A 25,850-nucleotide genomic window follows, 5' to 3' on the forward strand; every position below is an offset into this window, starting at 1 on the left:
TTGTGGCACTTAATGTAAATTCAATTCACTGTCACATGTATACAGCTTTTACACTTGTGGCATAATTGCACTGGGTGTCCTTATGTGACTTGATATTCTCCCCCTGAATTCTCCTGAATAATCATGTGTAGTGGTAATACACACTGTTGATGACATGACCTGCATTGATAAAACATGAGGTAATGAGTCGAAATGTCCCCCCTCCTGCCTCCAAAGGGTCTAAATACTGCTGAGGATTGTTAGGACTGTGCTACGGATCTCATGCAAGGGTCAAAGGTCTATTTATTTATTTGGTGGGTGTCATCTAAACAGGCCATGCCCACTTCAGCCCATACACAGTACTGCAAAGGGTCAAACATCTTCAACATGTGGGCCTTGTCAGACATAAATCTTGCGAATCTGGTATGTAACACTTTTAATTGCTTTCCACCTGTGAAGTTTGTTTTACAGAATCCCAGAGGATGAAACAGTAGCTCATGGACAGGTGCAGTGCACAAGACGCAGTGAACATCTCTAGAATAAGCAGTATTGGTTACCGCTTTGCACTTTGCTGATTATTGCATTAAAACAGATACCGGGTGACAATCTCTCATGAGTCATGTCCTCTATAATTTACAGTCTGAAGGGATGCTTCTTGCCTCATATGTCCTCAGACTGCCTGCTCTCTGTCGTCATACCCCATTTTTTCTCAAGTCAGTAGCCCTTAGTATGGAGAGAAACTTTAACCACAACACGAGGTAAGATCTATGGGTCAGACCTGCTTAGGTACTTAAACACACTCTATGTGTCATGACAGTCATTCCTGGGCTACATTTAGAAAACTTTGCTCACCTACTCTGTCATCCAGTGCCATAAAAGTAGGACAGAGCCGTCCACCTTCCCGGGTGCCCCTCTGGACACCTGTGAGTGCAGCAGGTTCTTTGGCTGGATTACCACCAGACAGAGAAGATATGCAGCTGTTATTTGAAATTTATGAATGTGTACTTTTTCTGAAGGCCTACAGTTTTAAAGGAAATCTGGGAAAGTTTTTATTTGTCTGAATGGATGCAATAGTCATTTCAGAAAATGACTATTTCTTTAAACTATTATAAAGCAATTAAAATATATATATGTATGTATATATATATATATATATATATATATATATATATATATATATATATACATATATATATATATATATATATATATATATATATATATGTATATATATATACATATATATATATATATATATATATATATACATATATATACATATATATATATATATATATATATATATATACATATATATATATCCATCGTAAAAAGAGAATTTGTGTGATTTATTACTCAGGGACGTTAAGACATTCTGTTCAGCTTTAATAATTATATTAACAATATTTATTTATCTTTTCTATAAAGAATTTATTTATATTTTTATGTAGTTTCCATAATTTTTTAGTGGCTAAACCGAAAGAGCTCAAAGCTCTTCTATGTATTTATACATTTGATCGTAACATAGACTAGATCTATTAACTGAACCCAGAAAAAAGTATGGGTAGGCAGTCGGACCAAATGTTTCTTAAGAAAAAAGTTGAGAAAAGTATTTTTTTTCAATGTCTTCTATTTATGATGACAATATAAAATAAACATTTTTAAAAATCACTGTTGTGTTAAATGTCTCAAATCGCGCACCTTACATAGGTTTTACATGTATTTATACTTCTGATTTTTTCGTTTTTGTTGTATTTATGTTATAATAACTTTAAATATTATTATTTAAATACACCAGCTGTATTCTATTTTTGTATCGCGCTTTTGGCTTTTTATGGCAGCCTGTCTTAAAAGCAGCTTGTTCACCCACAGCGTTTGATTGAACGCAAGGTGGTTTCTATGGCGACGTCCCGTGTGTTCTCGCGAGATTCGGCTTAGATAACTTGTATCCTTGGTTAGCCATGTAGCATCCCCCATTACTGTCAACAGTGTGTCTCATCGTGAATGTTGAAGAACAATCTAAAGTAAAATCATGCTAACTGGTAACTTCTGTCACAAATTTCAAGTGTACAGCTCGAGGAGAAAGTTCAGCGTTTAGCAGAGACAGGTGAGCGTCTTGTGTTTGTTTAGCCCTCATTTTTAACGCTAACTAATAAGTTAGTGAATCAGGTTACCAAGGTTGGAGTACGTTACTTGGTCAGTTTTGAGGGCTTTTTGGAAACTTCATTTTTTACTAGCTCAACAAATAGTTAAACTACGTTAATTGTGTAATTGTACGTCTAACGTTAACGTTAACTTACTTATAAACATTATCTCCCATATTATTTTATTTGTATTTATTTTTTAGTAATCGGAACCAGACGGATCATATATATATATATATATATATATATATATATATATATATATATATATATATATATATATATATATATATATATATATATATATATATACATACATATATATATTTTAATTGCTTTATAATAGTTTAAGGCTAAGGTAATTGTACCACTAATTAATGCACAGAAGTTCACATTTGGGGCGGGTTTTAAAGTTAAGGTTACAAGGTGTGATTTATTGGTGGTGTTGTAGAGGTGATGTCACGCGCATTCTTCATCAAGGCACAGGGTGACATCATCACTAATAATGAAGGCGGCTCATCAATGGACACAGAGCTATAAAAGGAACTCACCATGTGAACTGTGAACCAACTCTGATGTGAACTGATAGGCTGATGCACCAACTCCTGCAATCTGAAGGCTATACCAGCATGGTGAGTTGAGTATTTAGTAAATTGTATTTTTTTTTTCCTTAAAGAATGATAATAAAAATATATAATTTCTATATAGAATAGTAAAAAAAATAAAATTAAGCGGTCCTATTTTGATTTTCAACAAGAAAAAACATTCCAGTACAAGTAGAGTTCTTGTAAACTTGCAATATCCAGTAACGTTAGGGCTCTAGTAATCAAATCCATATCCAAAAGTCCTGTAGGAATTTCTCTTTATACAGTAAAATAGTTTCATTTTAGAGGATTCTTAATTTATGCCATTAGGATTTTTTTAAGGGTTGTTTCCAAATTCTGATTGTACAAAATGTGTTTATCTATAGTTAAATTTAAATCCAACCACAGTTGAATTTTCATGCAAGTTTTGTTTTATTGTAATGATGCAATAAAATAAATGTGCACTTAAAAATGCTTTTGGACAGAAGAAATTAATAAAAATTATCATAGGAAATTTTGGCAACAGATAGAATGAAACGCATTGTTTCAATTCTTTTTGCTTTGTTAGATTATGAGATCTGAAGGTGTAAAGGTCCAGTTATATTAACTTCCTTGAGATGGCAGGACATTCCATCTCCTATGACAGCCATTCAGATTGGGATCAACAGACAGCATGTCCATCTAGGAGACTCTGCAGACACTTAAGGTAAGACTGGATAATAACCGAAATTCCCTGTCACAGGCATGTTTCTTCTACAGTTAACTTCATTGTGGTTCACTCCAAATGCTAAATCCATTATTTAGAGTGAAAGTGACGTTGCCAAGTATGGTGACCCATACTCGGAATTAGTGCACTGCATTTATCCCATCCCAAGTGCACACACAACAGTGAACACACACCCAAAGCAGTGGGCAGTCAGTTTTCTTTTTTTCTTTTTTTTTCTTTTTTTTGCTGTGGCGCTCTGGGAGCATTTGGGGTTTCGGTGCTTTGCTCAAGGACACCTCAGTCATGGTATTGAAGGTGGGAGAGAATGCTTTACATTCACTCACCCCACCCTTAATCCCTCCCTGTACGAGACTCGAACCTGCAACCTTTGGGTTATGATTCCAACTCTAACCATAAGGCCACGACTTCCATGTTTATATAGTTAATATATGGAATTTTCTATTCCAAGAATCTTCTGCGCACCATATTGCAAAGTGTCATGTTTGGTGAAAACCTAAAGAATATATCAGCACAAGCACCTCATAGCAAAAGTCACACATGCTGGTGAGGGCTGATGATTTTGTGCTCGTCTTGTAGCCACAGGAACTGGGCACCTCACAGTCATTGAATCGACCATGAACTCCTCTGTATACCAAAGCATTCTAGAGTCAAATTTGAGGCCATCCATCCGAAGCTAAAGTTGGACCATAACTGGGTCATGCAACAGGACAATGATCCCAAGCACACCAGCAAATTTACAACAGGACAGCTCAAGAAAAGAATCAAGGGGTTGCAGCAGTCCAGTCAAAGTCCAGACCTCATCCTGACTGAAATGCTGTGGTGAGGGATGCACATAAACAAATGCCCACAAACCTCAATAAACCTGAGCAACGTTGTAAAGTGGGCCAAAATTCCTCCAGAATGATGTGAGAGACGGATAAAGCCTTACGGAAAATGATTACTTCAAGTTACTGCTGCATTGAATTGAAATCTAATCGATTAAGAGCATGTGAAATGAAACTGAATCAATTCATGAAATGTGTGTCATTACCTAGTCCACTTAATATTGTTTTTGTGCATCATGCTGATTGTTTCAGTTTGTAGTATATGTATTTATATCGGGATCTTCGCATTATGATGGAAGATTACATAACTGGAAGATGTTACATGTTGTTTACAGTATATACATTTACTTAAGTTACTTAACTTGTGATGGTGTACATAAAGAAGCGATTAACTGTAACCAGTAATGTTTTGTTGTTCAGCACTGTTTGATATGGTTATCTTAGTGATATCAGTGTTTATCAATGTCAATTTGCAATGGCATTGCAGAAATGCCTTTGTTACAATACAAGCAAATGTTCAGTGACCGGGTGTACAGCAGGTGCTAAACAGCTAGACCTTAGTAGATTAGAAGCCACGCTGAATTTAAAGTGGATAAAAACCAGGCTGTGATAGATAAACATACTGTATTTATAATTATACAAACTGTTTTTGCCTACTGAAAGTTATTTTCAGAAAGATTTTCGTCAGCTGAACATTATCAGCATGCTATTAAACAACAGTACAATCCATTAAATGCACTGTGGCCACTGAGTAATAAAGCTTGTAGGGATGTAGTCTGAAACAATGGCCATAAAAGCTTTTATGAATGAAAGTAAGAGTAAAATAATAAGAATAAAGTACAGTTTTCATTGTATTTTTATTTAATTATTTCGTCACAAGCACACATTTTTATTGTCTACGATAGGTAAAAGGACAACACCCACGTTTTATTCACCTTTCAATTAACTTTGTACTATATTCAGACAAGAAGGTCATTCCAAGAAGTCTTGTATAAGGCTTTTAAACCTCGTGCAGGTGCAGAGAGGTTCACTGAGTTCGTGTTCCATCCGCATGACTCGCATCCCGCCGTCTCTTTCATCAGCCTATTGTGTTATCGTGCATGAGAGAATCTACAGTATCAGGAGATGTTTTACGGGTCGGCCTACGTCATCGATGCAGCCTCCGCGTGCCACAGTAGCGGTCGGAGAAAACGAGCAGCCATTCATGCACGCGCGTGCCTCTCCGTCAGGTTACTATGCTACCTGAGGGCGTCCTTTCTTCTCAAACAGCAGCATTTGGAGGCTGTGTTCGCAGCCAAGAAGTTACGCCGGATTTCTCGCATTATGCTGAAGTTGGAAAGTAATGCCCGAGGATGTTAAGTCGTCTGGCAAGCCCTTGTTGTGCGAAGCAGCGCGCGTTCTTTGTGCGTTCATTCATCAGCTGCTGCCCTGCTGCTTTGTTTTAAAGAGAGGCGGGTACGTACACGCGCTTCACTATGTGAATAACTCTTAAAAAATACCCCTTTTTTGGTTTAGAAAGTCCGGAGGATATAGGAAAATGCGAACTAAGTTTTATTTATAGATACTATTTCCGTTGCAGTTGTTTAATTAAATATTCTATCGTTTAGAAATGAGTTGAATGCGTCATTTGAACGCATATCTGCTGTCTTGCTGTTTAACATTAGAGGAGTGGTGTCAGCAGTGTACTGAATTATTGATGCTACTTTTTCTGTAAGTAACACGAATGGATTTTGCTCCCTTACAGTTACATGGAACAAAAGTCAAGTTAAAAATGCTGGTCTTTTTGTCTTAAAAAATATTCGTGTTGATTGACATGCAGAAGGACAGATCTTCAATCGGCTTGTCATTTCAAGAAGACCCTTGTCCCCTAAGGGTCTTGAGACACCACAGACTTGCTATCATTTCAATTCGTTGTGGGCTACTTCTGCCTGCCACATTTCTGGCTGATGCAATAGAGAAGCAAAACGTGATCTTGACTCCTAATTATATAGGAATCATGCATATGATTGGAAGTGGGTCTTTGAAATGATCTTCACATGGCACAGTACTCAGAGGCTGAGTTAGCCTGTCCTGTGTACTGAATTAATTTCTGCCAGAGCTGCTTGGGGAATCATTAGACTGCTCAGATGGTACTTAAAGGGTGCAGCTGAAGTTCAGGTTTCACCATTGCATTACTGCCTGGGATCTTGGCAGATAAAATATCAATCAGATAGAAAGACTGAGGAAGCTGCTGAGAAGTGTTAGGACAATGGTTTGCATAGTTTATTTTTTATTTTTATTTCAACTGAAATGGATGGTTTTGGTGTATTTTAAGTGACTTATTATCCAAAACCATTATTTTAACCATTTATCGTTTTACCTAATCACAAAATATACTACATTGGATTATAGCATGAGTTGTTTTATTTAAATTATTCTGTTTTACACAAATAATATTATGAGTATAGCAATAAAAACAATAGGGTTTATAGTTTATTATGGTAATAATAATAACTATTATTCTTAATGTTATTACAGTCGTTATATTATTTTTATGTACTACTTTGTATTTTGAGTTTTTATTTTAATTATTTATTTATGTTTTACACCATGAAATAACCTTAAGAGTATTTTTTATATATATTGTTATAATGTTCCAATATTAGTATTATTAATATTTTATAATTATTATCATTCTAATGCTTTAATTGACACTATAATAATAATAGTAATAATGACTGTTATTCTTAATATTATTGAAACCATTATATTACTTAATTTATTAAATTATATTGTTTATGCTTTGTTTTGTGAACCGTTAATCATAAGCCTTGTTTTATTTTTTTATTTGAGAATAAATGCTTATCAATAATTATGCAAACAAAACAAATTACTTAGTGTGTAAAGTAAATACCTTTGTTTCCTATTTTAACACACGGTGTGTAATAACTCCTTAGAGACCCACCACCTGGTGCCATCTGTTGTAAATTTCTAGTTTAAAAAGTCAAGTGTTTGTTTGTATCTGTAAAATGACCGATCTATGTCTGATAGCGACTGTAAAGGTCACAGCAGACTTTTCCCTCCAGTCTATTTCTGTTCATATTCATGGAAACACATCTACTCACAAAGAAGTTTTAGGATTTGCTGTGCGACGTTAAATATTGGTTAACTCCGATGTGGAAATTCCCGAAAAACTTTTGGTTTGCAGTGTTTCAGGTTCATGATTAAAAATTATATATGCATGCTCAAAGTCTGATGTGACCACACTTTAAATTGCGTAATAAAACAGACTGAATTTGATTGATTTATCAGTGAGAAACTAGGCTATTGATTGTTGAATGTTTGTTCTGCATCAGTGGGAAAACTCACAGCAAAACAGATGCAGCAGAACTTATTGAACTTGTAGCTGCTGTTGAGTATGGCAGTGCCGTGGGCTCTGGTCACGCTCTGGTTGGTTAATGGGGTCACAAAGCTTTTGGCTGGTGCAGTTATGAGAGTCGGAATAAATCGAGGGGTCCATATTAGGCAGCACTTTCGCCGGGATAAAACAGCCCCTATTTCCAGCCTATTCATCATTTATTCAAACAGAATATTCTGCTCGTGCATGCTTCGATGGACCCTTTATGTTTCTTCAGTGCAAGGGAAGAAAGAGTCATATCGGCTCTGTTCAAAGACCACAAAGACTGTCTTTTTAACTGTGTTTTCTGCTTTAGTCTGTACTGCACTCCAGTCTCCTTGCTTCAAGGTCGTCTGTCTTGTAATGATCCTGTTTCAGCCTCCAGGGCAATGAGTATTAATGCAAGAAAACATGAACAGCACCTAGTCTGGGCATAGGCAGTCTGGAGGCTTTAAATGATGTCTGGGTTTATAAAAGATTCATTAGTGTTTAATAGCTTTATATATTTATTATTATTACTATAAGGGTTGTTATAGTTAATTAAATCTAAAACTAACAGTTTGGTACTTATAATAATGATAGGAGAGACCAGGGCTAGTTTTGTGAATTTTTATTATTAGATTCTTTAGTTTTTTTTTTTGTCCTGGGTTTCTAAATGAAATTATAGGAAGTACTGAATTTTTTATATAGGCCGTCACTTTAAAAGAATTGGGTTAAAATGAAAACTCAATAAAAGCACAGCTCGTGAGGTGAATAAAAGAAATACTAACGGGAATGAATCATCTGTGATTACACGGGTCAATGCAGTGGTTTGTTGACAGATGAGGCTTCGCTGGAAGTGAACCTGCGCTGCTGTCCTTTTGTTTCAAGCAGCAGGTTTTCAGGGAACAGTGAGAAATCGCACTTTGCTGTCATCACACTTCCTGCACTCAGCATCTCTTTTAGGGCCCGGAGTTCATCCAAGTTTATTGTATGCATCACGTTGCGGAGATGCGCTCGAACAAGCCCTCCCTCCCCAGTCGAATGTTCACGTGTGTGTCTGACTGTGTGTTGGCTTTTCCCGGCAGTGGTCAGCCGCGTGGAGCTCAGCTGGAAGGTGAGCTGGTGAAAATGAGCCTGCACGGAGCCAGCGGAGGAGGACCCCTGGACCACCCCAGGGAGAGACGGCGCTCTGGGGATCGCTCTAGGGATTCTTCACACGACAGAGGCGAAGGACAGCTGACCCCCTGCATCAGGAACGTCACCTCACCCATACGCCAGCACCTCAGCGGTGAGCCTTGGGATGTTCTTCTGTACCATTTAAAAAAAAATCTCACATATTCATTAGTTGTATTTATATTATTATTTAACATTCATTTACTACCTACTACTACATTTTTTGTAGACTGTTAATGTGGTCAGTCAGATCGTTTTTAATGGTTTTGAAAAAAGTACCTTGTGCTCATAAAGGCTGCATTTACTTGATCAAAACAATAAAGTGAAATATTTTAAAATAACAATTATGTGTGTTTCTGAATGCAGTTTATCTCGGTCATGGCAAAGCTGCATTTTCAGCATCATTACTCCAGTCTTTAGAGTCACTATCCTTTATAAATCATTCCGATATGATGATTTGCTGCTCACGTAAAAGTTATTATTACAGTTAATTTTTTGTTGTTGAAACTGATAATTTTTTTTTAAGATTCTTTGAAGAACAGAAAGTTCTAAATTATTTAAATGAAATGCATTTGTTAAATTGAATGCAGCGTTGCTGAATAAAAATTCATATCTTTCAAAAATATCATTTTTTTTCAACAGTAGTCTACATAAAATGTAATTTTTTTTTAATTTTTTTTTTATTTAATCTTGAGGGTCTTTACCAACTGTCACTAAAATGAGTTTATTGAATAACCATTTATGTACACTGATGGCTTTCATCTTTATTGATGCTCAAGTCAGTACTGGAACGCTTCACTTGTGTTGTTTGACTCCTGTCTAACTCCCATGTTGATTCCTCAGACTGCTCGTCGCGCTCCACGAGTCCCAGGCCTCAGAAAGCATGCACCTCCAGCCTGTTCTATGGCAGCCCTCAAAGTAAAACCCACAGCTCCGACATGATCTACATGTGTGAAAATGTTAAGGAGGGCGCTCGCAGTCTGAGGACTGCCGAAAGAATCACTCTGATTGTAGACCACACACGTTTTGTGGTCGACCCATCTATCTTCACTGCCCAACCCAACACCATGCTCGGCAGGTGGGATAAACCTCGGTCACCTCTGCTCATTATTGATTCAAAACAATCATTCGCTTTGTCATATTGTGTCAGTGTTGTAATAAATAACTGGTGGGTTTGTCTTGAAGGATGTTCGGATCTGGACGGGAACACAACTTCACGCGTCCTAATGAAAAGGGAGAGTATGAGGTTGCTGAGGGAATCAGCTCCACCGTGTTCAGAGCCATTTTGGTGAGTGCACTATGCTTTAAAAGCTTTATTGAGGTTTTGAATATCTCTTTAGCCTTGTGTACTGTATATTGATTAAGTGCCGGATTAGACTGCAGTATCAAAATTCACATGACTTCAGCACAAAGCGTCTGTTTTATTAAAACTCACTGCAGATGTATTTCGCATATAAAAATGGCAACTCTGCAGAAAGTTTTCCCTGCTGTCTGGCTTCTTTGGTTTCCTTTTTTTATCTTCAGAGTCAGTGCCAGCATGTTTAGTATTTTTGTTACTGTTTTATGGCTTTACTCACCTTGAAATCAATTAAAATTTAATAAAATGGATTGTTCTGATCCTGGATGATTAATGCTTTGGATAAAGTTTCAGGACTTTTAGGGTATGAATGTACCAATTTACACATTTTTGTCATTGTCTTTAGAATAATTTGTTCATCTTCACCACAAATGATCAGATGGATCATATATATATATATATATATATATATATATAATTTTTTTTTTTTTTACATTTTATTAATTTAACAGGAGCTTTTATCTTAAGCGACTTACAAATGAGGACAGTGGAAGCAATCAAAAACAACAAAAACAGCAATGATGTATATAAGGACTATAACAAGTCTCAGTTAGGTTAACACAGTACACGTAATAAATAAAAACAAGACGGATAGAATAAAAAAAAAAGAGTAGAGCAAACTAGTGTTAGAGGTGTTTATACACGCACACGCAATCGCATAATAAATGAAAAGAAAATCGAATACAAAAAGATTAGAAAGGTAGTTCGATTTTTTTTAAGAATAGAATTATAGAATAGTGAGTGGTTCTTGAAGATGACTCAGCTGCTGGGATTGAGTTGGGGATCATATATGTATGATCCATCTGATCATTTTTGGTGAAGATGAACAAAATTAGTTGAAAAAGCTGTGTTTAAATAATTGTAGTTGCAATTCTTTTAAAGTAGATCAATTCAAAGATGTAATATTGCAAATACTTTGAACGTATGTTTTTGCTTTGCTGCCATTTCCCCACATAATGCTATTTTCATGAAATTTTCAAGATTTTAGTGCATCTGAAAGATTGCATTCATGGTGTTTTAAAATGCAATTTATGAATAATGTATTGATACTTTTTTATCATTTGTAATTATAAAAATGATCGTAAATAAAACTGTATTTTTGTATGTAGGCCTACAATTATTTTAACATTTATCAACTATTTGGACAACTTTGGCATTCGTTACAAGCCTGTCTCTTTGACATTGAAAGGGTTAAGCTTCTAGCGTGAGGCTCAGCCCAGTGGAATAATCAGGACAGCACTACAGAAATAACAGCTTTCTCTTTTTTTTGTGTGTGTGTGAAGTGTTTTGTTGAGCATCTTCGTGCTGTCCGTATGTTCAGCTCTTTCAGCGTTTGGCTGGCTATAAATGGATCAGTGTGTGTGAAGAGTGGGAAAAGCAGGGGGTGTGTGTGCGTGTGTCTTTCTGGCATCGGAGCCATTTGCTTCTCTTTGGAGTAAGTGCTGCTTCAGTAATGGCTGCCTGTTTGTTTTTCCTCTGCGTCTCCCTTTTAACCGGCAGGATTACTACAAATCGGGGATAATCCGTTGCCCTGATGGGATATCCATCCCGGAGCTGAGAGAGGCATGTGACTACCTTTGCATCGCCTTCGACTGCAGCACCATCAAGTGCAGAGACCTCAGTGAGTATTCATCAACATGACAAGTGCACTAAACGCATTTGTCTTTTTGTGTCGGAAAATGGTCTGATTGTCAAGCCAACGGCGGAACTGGATGGTATTCCGCGCGTTTTGGAAGTCTGAGGACGGTAGATGCGAGAGAGCAGAAGTAGGTCAGTGGCGTATCGGATGTGATTGCCAGATATGGGTCACTGGATGCTGTTAGCATGACCGGTTTACGTTCTAATTGCTTTTTTCAATTTAAAGTAGCGTATATGTCATTCTATGGCTGGATAGAATCAGTGAGTCAGCTGTTGAATCATAATGAGCTGATTTGAATAACTCTCTGGAACATGTCGACTGCAGGTGCACTCATGCATGAGCTGTCTAATGATGGTGCCCGGCGGCAGTTCGAGTGCTATCTGGAGGAGATGGTGCTGCCCCTGATGGTGGCCAGCGCTCAGAGCGGAGAGAGGGAGTGTCACGTGGTGGTGCTGACTGACGACGATGTGGTGGACTGGGATGAGGAGTATCCACCGCAGATGGGAGAGGAATACTCACAGAGTCAGTTTACTGTTTACACACTAACATAAGCAAGATTTTAGTTTTTAGCTAGAAAAGTCTGGATGTATCAAAGATCATTGTAGGTTTGTATGGAATGTAGTAGTATGAATCAAGGTCATAATGGTTTTGTGTTTGTGTCACACAGTCATATACAGCACAAAACTATACCGCTTCTTCAAATATATTGAAAACCGAGACGTGGCCAAGTCGGTTCTGAAGGAGAGAGGACTGAAGAAAATACGATTAGGCATTGAAGGTAAGAGACTGTGTAACAGGATGTGGATAAGATGGCTTTCAATTGGCTGCTAATCAACCATAAAATGTTTCATAATAGAAATATTCTAAATAATGTTGGTAACCAGAAAGTTTCGGTTTCCATTGACTTCCACAGTGTGTAAATGGGAATCAAAATGTTTGGTTACCAACATTCTTCAAAATATCTTCCATTATATTCCACATACAATAAAAACTTACAGGTTTTGAACAACATGAGGGTACATAATTAGATCATTTTTTTTTAGATAATGTTAACTATCCCTTTAATTTGCATTCTTGCTAATGCTGTGCCTATGTTTGTCCCTAGGTTACCCAACCTACAAAGAGAAAGTAAAGAAGCGACCTGGTGGACGTCCTGAGGTCATTTACAACTATGTCCAGCGGCCCTTCATCCGTATGTCATGGGAGAAAGAGGAAGGCAAAAGCCGACACGTGGACTTCCAGTGCGTGAAAAGCAAGTCGATCACCAACCTGGCCGCAGCTGCCGCGGACATCCCTCATGACCAGCTGGTGGAGATGCACCCCGGGCCTCAGGTGGACGAACTAGACATCCTCCCCAGCCTCCCCCAGCCCAGCCACCAGTATGACCCTGATCCCGATGCCTCATCCCCAGCCATTTGACTCAAACACACACACACACACACTCGTCACCACTGGAGCACTGCAGAGAGAGGCCAGCCAAGTCCTGCTGCCAAGACCACATTGCCTTTCAAGTCCTCTCCTGCCTTAAGAGTGTCAAAGACGATCGCTGAGGCAGCACATGACCTATGGACACTTTGCCTTTCTTTCCCACATGGAACTCAACCAAAGGAGTTTTTTTTTTATTAGACACTCAAAGTTGATAATCACTCCTTTGATTAGTATCTGAAGTGACTGTACTATGTTGTGGTGCTGTTTAACTTAGCAATAAAAAGGAGCACAACCCACTGGAGCCCCCTGCGAGCGAGTGAGATCACGTGATGAAGTGAGAATCTCTTCTGGTTTTGACGTGGACGGGGCGTAACGGAGCACCTGCGGAGCTTCACTGTGATGCATGGCCTATGAATGAGTACTGAAATGATGTCACGTTATTTTACCGTACTTTTCATTTTGATGTTATTTGTAGCTGCAGTGAGGGGCATCAAGAGAGGCTTGTGTACCACTTGAGAAATGTTATTTTAATAAACACGATCAAATCAGCATGCTTGGTTTATTAGATTTGGTTCTAAATATTGAAATTATTTTAATTTCTCCTAAAAACAAAAATAGAATTTTGGATAAAAGTTGACTATTTTTAATACGCATTTTTGTTTAAACAATTAAGAACATTTTCTGTTACCATTGTATCGTCATGAAAATGTCACAATGCAAAAATTGTTAAAATTTAAATTATTTTGTGATATGCCTGAAAACATATACATAAACATCTATATACATTACAATTCAAAAAATTGGGATGTTTTTTTTATGTTTTTTAAAAAGTCTTTTCTAGTCTTCAAAGCTGCATTTCTTTGATTAAAAACTACAAAGTTAAAAATTCTTACTATAATCTACTTTAAAATTTAATTTAATTTCTGTGATGGAAAACCTGAATTTTCAGCATCATTATTCCAGTCATGAGTGCTGCATGATCCTTCAGAAATCATTCTAATATGCTGATTTGGTGCTCAAAAATCTAATTTGATACTCCCCTTTAAAAAAAAATCCCATCTAACTTTTTGTCACGCTAATTAAATTGTTAGAATTAAGATAATAAAATGATATTGGCTTTCAAAATAATTCACAATGGTCCTAAATGATTTTTAATATCTCAACTGTCAAACTATAGTCTCCTTTCTCTGAAAACATATTTAATTTCCACAGATTTTACCACTGGATGGCAACATAGAACAAAAATATCTCAGCCACGGACCAATCAAAAGCCAGGAAAAGAGACCTCAGCTGAAGCAGCCATGAGCAGAGCTCTATGAGGAATTATCTCTAGCAATTCTCCAAAAGACTGATAATCTGTGGCAGCCAGCATATCTATTATTTATCAAGATAAGAACAAATCATATGTTAATAAATAGCAGCAAAGTGCAAAAAAATCGGGGTGTGGGGGGGATCCGTAAATGTTAAAGACAAGTTTTTTATTTTAAAAATATCCACTGCTGATACGTTACACTTTTACCATATATATCTTGCATGAAGAAATCTTACATTATTATTACAATATTAGTTACAATCTGCATATAGAATATTTAACATTTCAACAACCTTTGTAGTGTAAAAACATTAAAACACAAACAAAATGATTTTTATTTATATATGTATAGAAAGATATCCATGTTTGCTGACGGGAACCACAGGAATAATCCAGGTCCATATTTACAGCGAACCAGGCAGGTCAGGAGTAATCATGGGAAATGCACAGATCTCCTTTCAGCAGGAGGCGGTTGGAAAGAAGTATGCAGCTCAACCGTTCAGTGTGCTTTGAGTAGGAGGTGCTGTGTGTAATGGCCACAGCATGTTAGCCTCCGCACACCTCTGCGGTGCACTTCCTGTCCAGGAGACTCTGCTGTGCCGAGCAGCTGCGGTGACCTTCAGTTAGACCTGTTTAGGCTTGGACCTGAAGAGCATCCTGATGGGAGTCCGCTGTGGTTTCACAAAGGCCAGGGAAGGTCGCTGAAATCCACAGGACCGCCGAGGCCAGCGTCAGCTTCTAGAAGGCTCATGATGACGGCCATGGCTGCCTCGTCGTTACTGGGGCTGCTGGATCCGGGCTCTTCCATGATGTCAATACTGAGATGGGAGTTGTCACCTGCAGGCGGAGATACATTTAGTGCACTTGCTAGAGAACACCACACGCGATTCACTTGCGTGAGATTGATTCAGTGTACTCACTCATTAAGGAGTTATTTGAATAAGGGTATCCTATCGAATCGGGTCCAGGCACGATTCCTGCTGAAGGCAGATCTGGAGTTCCACCATTTTGAATCTAAAAGATGAAAATGTTACAGAACAACAAAACTATAATGTAAAAGAATCATGTTTCATGCATCATACATTATAAATTTTAGGCCATTAGTTTTTTTCCATATCAAACTGTTTCAGAGCAATTAAAGAAGAAATTAAAAAAATACATGTTTAAATGTTTATTTCATTGCACGTTATCTATTCGGATCTGTAAATTTTGAGAAAACATCCTTTAAAAGCACTTGCTTATGCCAAACATTACAGTTTTATTCAGGAGGATTTTACAGGGGGGTTTGTTGCCATATTTTATACATAAAACATTTTATTTCTAAAAACATGAAAACTGTTGACAGTATTTCAAAATTTTGAATAATTCTGAACCTGGCTTTATCCAATGTTCAGATTTCTGTTCTGGAAATCTATGCAAAAAAAAAAAAAAAGAAGTTAAATCTTACCCTGGAGTGCACCTGGAGTGTTTTGCCCAAAAGGAAAAATGTAAATTTGCTGCTAATTTCTGTGTTCATTTTGGATTAATGACTGGTATTTTTGCCAAGATGAGAAACCTCAATGGATTTTCTACAGACACAGCTTTTCACTTCACAAGACATTAATTTATGGTTTGTGTATTATTGTGTGATGTTTCTATCAGCTGTTTGGACTCTCATTCTGATGGCACCCATTCACTGCAAAGGATTCACTGTTAAACCAGTGATGTAATGATAAATTTCTCCAAATATGTTTTGATAAACAAAACTGCATCTGCATCTCGGATAGCCTGAGGATACATTTTCAGCAAGTTTTCTTTTTTTAACTGTAGGTGTAAATGTGGTCAAAGAGTCTCACCTTCTTTCCCCCTGGAGAGCAGGTGTCTGGTGGGGGCGTGGCCGTGATATTTAAAGGACTGGAGCCACAGCTAGAAGGGGAGGAGCCTCGGATCCTGGGGGCAGGACATCATTATAGAATCACATATCATTTTTGTGAACAATGTTGCAGTGCAACCTTAATTTGCTGTATGCTGCATGTACCTCTGAATCTCCATCACTTCCTCGGCTATCATGCGTCCAATCTTGCCAGCTCCCGCTCTAGTCCCTCCTGGAATACCAGGAACCGTCTGAAGAGGACGTTTCCCCCCACCTGTCCGAAACATACACAGATAAATGTAAAAAAGAGATCTATAAGAGAAACTTGTCAGCTGGAAAGCGTTCTCACCGTCTCCTGATGTAAAAACGCTGTCCATGCTTTGAGGGGACGAGGCTGACTGGGAATAACTAGGGTCTGCTCCTTCCAGCATACTGCCCCTGAAACAACCCCATTCCACACAATCAGCATCATCAGCATCTCACTCTGCATTAGAATGGAATTAATCTAAAAACACCAGAGACACTGCAGAGTAAAAAACTGGCAGGATCTGAACTTATTCTCTTATTGTTAATAATAATAATAAACATGTTTTATATAAAACTTAAAACAGTTTAATAAAGAAAAATAATATAATCATCACCATCATCATTATTAATACACATCATTTACAAAATATAGTATTAATAGTATAAATAAAAATTTATTATTTTACTAATACTATTACATAACACTTTAATAAATTTGTATATTATTCAATTTCTTATTATAATCTATTTACTATAATAAAAATATTCTCTATAATTAATAGTGATAATAAATAAATAATAGTATATTAAAAATGTTGTATTAAATAATAGTATTTGTAATATTATTATTAATAATAATGTATTACAATAAACTGATTAAAACATACACATACATATAAATGGATTATTAATGTGTGTATTTCTATTAATATTTCTACTATTTGTATAATAAAGATATTATATATTATAGTATATTATTTAATATACATTGGATTGTTTGTATAACTATTGTTATATTTATATTAATAATACTCACAATCATGTTTTATAATATTTTATTTATAAATAAATGTTCTTTCGAAAACATTTTTATCTTCATACTGTCTTCATAAATGGTGCTTTAAAAGGCCTTTTTTTTTAAAACAAGTAAATGTGCTTAGTTTTGAGTTTTTAAGTAGTGTATGAAAGGCACATTTATTAGATCATGAATTACGTCATTGTGCCTGTGGTGGTTTCCTCAGCCTGATTCAAAAAGCAAACATTCACAAATATAATATGATGTGACACTTACGAAACCACAGTGTTTGTGGAGACTATATATTCCACCTCTTTGGTCCAGGGGTTCATGAAGCTGAACCAGCGGCTCCTCAGAGTGATGAAAGAGCCGTCTTTAATCTTGAATTTATAACAGTTCGTATGAATCTTTTCTCTCATCTGTAACACTGAAATAAAACACCAAATTATCATTTATTACAAACGTGATATTGACTGGCATTATAAGAGTCAAGCACTTTTTAAACTCTCATTTACAAATGGTAAGAATTAGGTGATCAAGCCAATAAAACAGAAACCTTGTCTGTGGCACTCGGCGAGGTGACCGATATCATCCTGGTGAAAATACTCATAAAATGACGTTCCTAGAAGCTCCTGGGGCAAGTACGCCAGGATGGCTGTCGCCCTAAATGGAAACAATGAATTGCGGTGATAAACTAATGGATTAAATGAGATGCTAATACACCGACATGAACTGAAATCAATACTTGTAGACCCTTGAGGTCCCTGACAATTAAAATCTCATTTTAGCGAGTAATCAGATCTGCTCACCCCAGACATTATTAGTGGCCTTTTGAGCCACTAATAAAAACTTATGATGTAATATGAAAGATCTAGAAAACATTCGGGAACTGGATAATGCCAGATGGATCTAAAAGCACCTTCTCACCTCTGGTCGACGAAAACAAACTTGCCATCGATCGCGTGGCGGGAGACGTATTCTGTGGGTTTAACGCGGATGTCGCAGTTCATGGGCTGGGGGATGATGTGCGGATGTAGGCGACCAATGGCCACTAGACAGCTGAGGTTGCAGCCCTCATTATCAGGTTCGTTATCCTCGTCCAAACCCATCTTGGTGGGCGGCCAGCTTTTTAGGTAGCCAGTGCTATGGATGGTACAGAAACTCTTGCGATCTGCTGTAGAGAGAGGGAGAGATTTATCCATCAGCCTTCTGAAGCAAAACATCCATTTGAGAACACAAAATCATGGAAAAACAGCAAATATTCGATATAAATGTATCTACTGATTCATTTATAACTAATAATTTTTAAGAAATACTTATATTTAAATTTTATTTTAAAAGTTTATATATATATATATATATATATATATATATATATATATATATATATATATATATATATATATATATATATATATATATATATATATATATATATATATATATATATAGTTTTTTTAAATATTAAATAATTATAATATATGATTTTTTATTATATTATATATAAAGTAAATATTTACAAATTATTTATTTTTCAAATGTTATATATATATATATATATATATATATATATATATATATATATATATATATATATATATATATATATATAGTTTTTTTAAATATTAAATAATTATAATATATGATTTTTTATTATATTATATAAAAAGTAAATATTTACAATTATTTATTTTTCAAATGTTCTATAATTAGATATATATATATATATATATATATATATATATATATATATATATAAAATTATAGAACATTTGAAAAATAAATAATTTGTAAATATTTACTTTTTATATAATATAATAAAAAAATCAAACATTTTTATTTATAGATTAGATATATATAAGATATAGACATATATAAGATTTTTTGCTTATATATATATATATATATATATATATATATATATATATATATATATATATAGGCGCACACACACACACACACACACACCCACACAGATATAGACACGTACACAAACAAACAATTAATCATTTTATACCCTTTTTCATTTATTTAAAATATCTAGTTTTTTCTACTTTTTTTCTCTCTATTCAGAAGTCTTTTAACCCGTGCAAACTACCTGCAAAGCTGCTGATACCTTTCTTTTTGGAGCAAGTTGAGGGGAAGTCCTTGTCCTCCATCTTGACAGATGGACGGTTGCATTTCATTCTACAAAAGAAAGACCGTCGGGCCCCTGAACACAGTCTGGAGGGGCCGGGAGTGATGTCTGTCTTCACTGGTAGACCAGCTTCAGAGAGAACCCAACATCAGTCCAAGTGCCTTATGCTAAAATGGGAGTAAAATGACTGCTAACACGTATTAAAACAATTTTTACTTTTGGCATCGATGAGTCGTTCCCGTGGAGCCGTGTCTGAGGACGACAGCTGCTCTTTCACTTTGGCAATGTCTTTTGGATGCAAGTAGTCGAACAAACTCTGGCCAATCAGATCATTCTGAAGGTTCAAAACAACAGTTGGCATTAAAGTAAAAAAACTTTCCTGTATCAAAGCATGGAGATCACAGTCGAGAAAATATACCTGAGTGTAATTGAGAATTTTATAAACAGACTCCGAAACGAAGAGAATCTTTCCACGATCGCAGCCAACTACAAAGAGGAAGCCATCGGCAGCCTGCGGAGAAAGAGGGAAGAAGTGTTTTCAAACAAATCCTAAAAGTTTTCCACACGATACATCTTCCAGTTGATATTTTAAACCCACCCTTAAAATCAAGTGCTTTAATTCATCATCCGACAAGAATGCTGGCTTATAGTTGGCTTCTGTGTATGGGTTGCTGGCCCCTACAAGAAAAAGAGAGAAAGAGAAGAGCCAAGCATAAATCAATGTGGAAAAAGTTTGGTTTTCGACTCATAATGATGTATTCTGGCCGGTTCTGTGGTAGAAAGCTCTCACCTCGTAATGTTTTCATGTGTTGGACGGCCATGCGCAGTACAGTAAGTTTGTCCAACTTGCGAGACATGGCATTACAAGTGGGGACTAGCGAAGCCAACTCATCTATAAAGCTGTTCATTTTATCCCTGCGTCTCTTCTCTATCTGACTGTGAGCCTCCCTAAAAAATAAACAACAGCTGAAAACATACAAGCAACACAGCTCTCTTACATTATAATATATACTGTATGTAACCTCTGAAGCAGAGAAAAGTCTAATCTGCACCTTACCTGGCGTTTTTAATCCGGCCCTGGTGCTCATCCCTGGATTTAAAAAAATATTTATTTATTAATCATTCATTTATCAATCTCTTTTGGTATTTAAAGTTAACAGCATGTAATTCACATTAATTTACCTTCCCATTGCCTTATCTTTATCTATGTCCATACTATCACTGTGAAAATCAAAAGAAAAACCACAGCGATGTAAATAAAATAAATATTTTCAGTGATCTTATTAGAAGGGGAAATTTGTGAAATATATTAGGAAACATTTCTACTCACTCAAACGAAAAGCCATCAATCCTGTAAAACAAAACATGAAATATACACATGGTCAATTAAAATATTTCAAACAGAAATGTCTTATTTTAAATGATTATAAATAATATAATTATAAACAGACATAAATAATTAACATGAATAACAAAAGCATAATTTATGTATTAGTTAAAGAATATTAGTATAAGATAATAAGTGAAGAAAACATTGTGTTTCAGATATTTTGGAGAAAGAAATAGACGCGTGACCTGCAAACATGCCACTTTTCATCTGACAACATTAAAATTGTTATTATATTACAATACATAAAATGACATTTTTTTTTTTTTTTTAATTGTCTAACTTGCAAGTAAATAATAAAAAAACACTAGGGGTGCAATGGAAAATTCTGGATGGACTTGGCCGAAAACCGAAAGGGAAAATGCTGTGTACACTATAGTATAAGGAGCTCACGCACTGGTATTCGGTGGTGCTGCCCTTCCTCTTGCGGTTGTAGTCCATGCCCGTAGTGCCAATGGAACTGCTGATGAGATCTGCAGAACTCTGGGACATGAACTCATTCATTGTGGAAGAGATGTCCATTCTTTGGTCTGCCATTAGATCATCTTAAGAGCAACATGGGCAAAAAAAAAAAATTAACAAAACAATTCTTTAAAATGGCTATAATATGCTACATTAAAACAATGTGTGTATAGAGAATACAAGATGCTCACCACACAGATTCAGTCTAGCAGCTGTTCAATGAATTTCCTTCCACCTGTGACAAGTTCCTGTGGACAAAAATAAATCTGCATTCATAACCAAACGGGTTTCCATTGACAACAAACTCTACAGTTCAGTTTCACATTGACATTGTGTTTGAGGTTATGAGACATTATAAAGGTTATATAGACATTGCGTGGCCTGAGAAAATGAAAACAGCTTGATAACTGAGACATTTTAGGTTTTGGGGGGATTAAGAGAACAAATTTTTATCATTGTAAGGTGGCTATATGCAAACACCATGTAAAAGTGAATTTTGCATTCGACATCCACTATGATAGAAAAAAGCTGTCTTAATTTTGTCTGTAAACCAATTTTGACCAAATGGACCCCATTGGATTTCATTGTACAATACAATACAAATTTTGTTCCTATAGCATGTTTAAAATAAATGCCATTAATCAAAGTGCTTTCCAACAACAGAATCTTTAACTCAAACCTAAATTTTACAGGCAACTGGGTTACACGCTCTCTCTCTTCTTTGTATAATTCAGAAGCCCGGGATAATTGACCCAGAGAATATATAAAGAATTACAGTAATCAATGTGTGATGATACAAATGCATGAATGACAGCTTCCAGGTCTTTAAAGGAGAGAATTGGTTTCAATTTAGAAATCATTCGGAGTTGGGAGAACCCAGCCTTGACAACGCTAATGACCTGTGTATCAAGAGCCAAAGCGGAATCCACGACAACACACAAATTCTTAAATTGATCTTATAACACAGCCTGCTTATAATTTCCTTAGTGGCAGAAGGTGGTCCAAAGACAACACAATTAGACTTTTTGGTATTAAGATGAAGAAAATCACTTGTGTAACCTGACCTAAGCCTCACCTACAAGTGCATCAAAGGATGAAGATAAACTGGAGGATGGATCAATTGGGATATATAGCTGGGCATCATCAGTGTACAGATCAAATATTGCATTTGCATTAAAGAAAATATTGAATTTATAAAAAAATTAGGCCAATAGGCACAAATGTGATGAAAATAAAATAGGTCCAAGAATAGAACCCTGTGGCACACCACTGTTTAATTTAACCAATGCAGAACACAAATTACCAACACAAGCTGAAAAAGATCTATCCTTTAAATATCCAGGGTCAACTGCCAATAAAATTGTTAAAAAAGGGCAACCTTAAACTTAAGGAGGGCAGATTCTGTGCCATGAAGTGTCCTAAACCTGGATGGATCACCTGGAACCTGGCTGGATCTATATACAGCAATCGCATCATATGGAACAAGTTGTGAAAAAATTACCCTCTCTGAAAAATTTGGTAAAAATGTTATTTTGATATAGGCCATTCACTGCTTAAAACAGTACATTTTTTAAATACGGTTTTTAAATAAATGGTTAAAACAAACATTGAATAAACTGCCAATAAAAGACGTTTAAATAGTAGTACATAAAAGATCAATAAAATTTAACAGCAGCCAAGGAGGTATTGAGAGAAAAAAAATCACTGATATATTCCACAAAAAACAGAAAGTCAAAAAGGTTTGGACTGAAACAAATGATGACAGTATTTTCTTTTTTGGGTGAACTATTCCTTCAAGTAAATGGGTAACTTAAGCTTCCTTCATTTCTACCAAAAAATTAAAAAAGAAAACATCTCCCATACACCCACAAACACTCACATACACACAAAGGAATCGGTGAACTTCACCACCCATCTCCAAATGATCTATTCTTGAATGCGTGGGCTAGACTAAACTGACTGCCAAAGATAAAGAAAAAAAAAAAAAAGAGGAAGAAAGCGTCAAGCAAAATATATCAAAGTAGGTCATCTCAGTTTATTTGAATTCAAGACGATTTCAGTATGGTGAAAGCCAAATATGCAAATTAAACCTCCCTCCATGGCAACTGGATTACAATGTCACATTTAAATATTATACCTGTATTACTCATTATAATTAAGAGCCCCCTTCAAGTTGTTACAGACAAATTCAGGAGAAACATTACACGTGGATGAACGGAAGAAAGCCCAGATGTGGTTAAAGGAAAAACAATTAATTCTGGAAGTAAGTGCAGATGAACGCCCTAATGATGAGGGCTTGATGCTGTACTGTAGGAATGCTGTTACTTTAAATGAACACCACACACCCATCTTACAATATGGAAGACGTACTTTCCCCTAACTTGTTAGACTTGTCATGACTGAAAGCAGACTGTCCTTAAAGGTATAATATTTTTCACAAATGCAAAGCTGGACCAAGTTGTCACATGCATTTCAAATGTTTTACATTCAGTAGGTGCTATTTGGTGTTCAATGGTAATTAATATGTAATAATTAAATTTTTCAATATTAGAATCTTAAATATTAAACATTTATTAATATTGTATTAACAACAACAATTATTTATTAATACTCTGTTAACAATTAAATTTAATAAAACATTTTTTTAATAATGATCCAAAATAAATGAATTTCACATTTAGATAATTAAAAAAACAGAAATTTAAATCAAATAAATTGTAAATTAATTTAATTTATTATAAATATTCATAATTAAAATAAATTAATATCTGTTGCACTGTATTAATAATAAAGTGTGCCAAAATAAGCTGCACTACTGGGGCATGTTCTCACAAATGGGCAACATATGTTAAATGAACTGTATTCTTTTTACATGGAAGAAACGTTCAAATGCTTTTGTGGTCCAGAGTTTAAGGTTTATGCCTTATACTGATTTTCCCTTTGATATATAAATCCATGCTAAGAAATTCACTAAAGTAAAAATATGACAGCTAGCCCTGTCTTGCATATAAAGTGTTTTTTTTTTTTCTTTTCTTTTTTTCTTTTTGTAATGAATGCATTTGGCTTTTAATTTAAAGTTTCTCATCATATTGTCATCATAAAAAATAAGTCAAAAGATGAGCTGAAATTTTCGTCATAATATCCAGCATGATCTAAGAATGATGCAAAGAACATTGTGTACTTCGGTGAAAGCAAGAACATCTGACCTTTTGCAAAAGTGACTTCTGGTCAGTGTCACAAATTTGCTTGGATTTGTATCGTTGCCTAGTAATACAGAATAATCTTAGCTATTCTATGTTTAAAATGTCAGATATGGAATTTGGGCACCATACAGTCCTCAGGCGCATTCTGGTTTTAAAAGGCACATCTGAATGGTGACTAACCTTACGCCCTTAATCTATTATCTGAAAACACTCTCTTTAAAATGGCAACAAACGGACATAGAGAAACCGCAATCGGAAGCACAATGACGCCACTGTAGCCCTGACGCAAACCATAGTGAGCTGCCTAACGTTACCTAGAAAGCATCACTCGAAAGAGCCTATGGGTCCTCCCAGAAAATCCTGTCTAGGTAAACAGGTCAGAAAGGATTTTAGACCCAGCCCCAATTTAGAAGGCGTACACATTCGATTTATCTTAATGTAAACGTACGAAACGTTACCTTTTGAAGTGACTGACCATCCACAAAAGAGTCTCAAGTACACCATCTTAAAGGGGACGCAGACCATTAGCTTCACATCGATGTTGGGTGTGGGTTTGTGGCTACACTCTGCTATGACTTCTAACTTTCTAACTAAATCACTACATTATGTTTTTGTTGTGGTGGCAGCTGCATTGGTGTTAAGGTATTCAACCTGAGAAATGTCACCGACGCCCCTCCTACTGATATCAATATGCGCGCGGTCAAAAAACGCAGATAATACATCGACAAGCAATACGCGATACTTAGACCTAATGGTAAAACGTCAAATCGTCTCACTTACCGGAGGAATAGCTTAACATCACAGTTCGTCTCGGTTATTTGACGCTCGGTCCGTGAGGAACTGTGACATAAACGGAATCAGTCTCTGACCTACTTTTCTTTCCTTCGTGTGACTGTCGTACCACTAACCTATATTTTCCACCAATAGGTTCTCTGGATAAAAAGGTGCACTTGTTGTGGCCAGTCAGAATAGCGGTTACATCTCACGGAGGAACGATTGACACAAGGAGTGGCCAATCAAATAGGGTTTCTTGCGAGTCATCGACATGGCTGATGATCTCAGTAAGGGGTGGTTCTCAATCGCATGTTGTGTCTATTGTACTTGCCCCTTTGAGAAACGGATGAGATTTTTGGAAAATAATTTGCTTTTAATTTATTTGAGAAAGATGCTGAGTTATTATTATTTTTTTTTTAGGAATTACGTTAACAATTGGAATATGAATATGTTTATAACATATCCTGT

General features: G+C 35.9%; 2 protein-coding genes across 10 annotated transcripts; one reads left to right on the forward strand and one right to left on the reverse strand.

The window, feature by feature from the left end:
• Positions 1–1,926: 1,926 nt before the first annotated feature.
• LOC113066739 (BTB/POZ domain-containing protein 10-like) lies at positions 1,927–19,386 on the forward strand. Of its 4 annotated transcripts, XM_026238748.1 has the most exons (10): positions 1,927–2,086; positions 2,575–2,755; positions 3,276–3,413; positions 8,702–8,904; positions 9,633–9,867; positions 9,975–10,077; positions 11,647–11,767; positions 12,110–12,307; positions 12,453–12,563; positions 12,891–13,762. In XM_026238748.1, the coding sequence occupies exons 3-10, from the start codon at positions 3,325–3,327 to the stop codon at positions 13,202–13,204; spliced, it is 1,374 nt and encodes a 457-aa protein (XP_026094533.1). In that variant the 5' UTR covers positions 1,927–2,086; positions 2,575–2,755; positions 3,276–3,324; the 3' UTR covers positions 13,205–13,762. The 4 variants fall into 4 exon arrangements, with proteins under 4 accessions (XP_026094533.1, XP_026094532.1, XP_026094531.1 ...); XM_026238747.1 differs by lacking the exon at positions 2,575–2,755; XM_026238746.1 differs by lacking the exons at positions 1,927–2,086; positions 2,575–2,755; positions 3,276–3,413 and adding exons at positions 5,427–5,713; positions 19,365–19,386 and having other exon boundaries at positions 12,891–13,226.
• LOC113066738 (aryl hydrocarbon receptor nuclear translocator-like protein 1) lies at positions 14,652–25,525 on the reverse strand. 6 transcript variants are annotated; one of them, XM_026238744.1, is made up of 19 exons: positions 25,389–25,525; positions 21,597–21,653; positions 21,341–21,488; positions 20,887–20,907; positions 20,739–20,777; positions 20,614–20,646; positions 20,347–20,504; positions 20,155–20,234; positions 19,975–20,067; positions 19,773–19,890; positions 19,536–19,685; positions 18,347–18,590; positions 17,976–18,082; positions 17,696–17,846; positions 16,727–16,815; positions 16,543–16,651; positions 16,361–16,454; positions 15,446–15,539; positions 14,652–15,362 (listed from the first exon to the last, which is right to left on the reverse strand). In XM_026238744.1, exons 3-19 carry the CDS (start codon positions 21,478–21,480, stop codon positions 15,205–15,207), a joined length of 1,878 nt encoding a protein of 625 aa, XP_026094529.1. In that variant the 5' UTR covers positions 21,481–21,488; positions 21,597–21,653; positions 25,389–25,525; the 3' UTR covers positions 14,652–15,204. The 6 variants fall into 6 exon arrangements, with proteins under 6 accessions (XP_026094529.1, XP_026094528.1, XP_026094527.1 ...); XM_026238743.1 differs by having other exon boundaries at positions 18,347–18,593; XM_026238742.1 differs by having other exon boundaries at positions 19,518–19,685.
• Positions 25,526–25,850: the final 325 nt, after the last annotated feature.

This window comes from Carassius auratus, chromosome 50 (genome assembly GCF_003368295.1).
Source record: "Carassius auratus strain Wakin chromosome 50, ASM336829v1, whole genome shotgun sequence".
Classification (NCBI taxonomy): Eukaryota; Metazoa; Chordata; class Actinopteri; order Cypriniformes; family Cyprinidae; genus Carassius; species Carassius auratus.

Bases quoted from the DNA above. Each gene is read 5' to 3' on its own strand.
- LOC113066739 (XM_026238746.1), top strand. From the start codon at position 5,601: ATGCCCGAGGATGTTAAGTCGTCTGGCAAGCCCTTGTTGTGCGAAGCA. The intron at 9,868-9,974 runs GTGGGATAAACC...TTTGTCTTGAAG, and splicing joins CCCAACACCATGCTCGGCAG to GATGTTCGGATCTGGACGGG. The intron at 10,078-11,646 runs GTGAGTGCACTA...TTTAACCGGCAG, and splicing joins CCGTGTTCAGAGCCATTTTG to GATTACTACAAATCGGGGAT.
- LOC113066738 (XM_026238739.1), bottom strand. From the start codon at position 21,480: ATGGCAGACCAAAGAATGGACATCTCTTCCACAATGAATGAGTTCATG. The intron at 19,891-19,974 runs GTATATTTTCTC...TTGAACCTTCAG, and splicing joins AAATTCTCAATTACACTCAG to AATGATCTGATTGGCCAGAG. The intron at 15,540-16,360 runs GTGAGACTCTTT...TTCATCTTTTAG, and splicing joins GCTCTCCAGGGGGAAAGAAG to ATTCAAAATGGTGGAACTCC.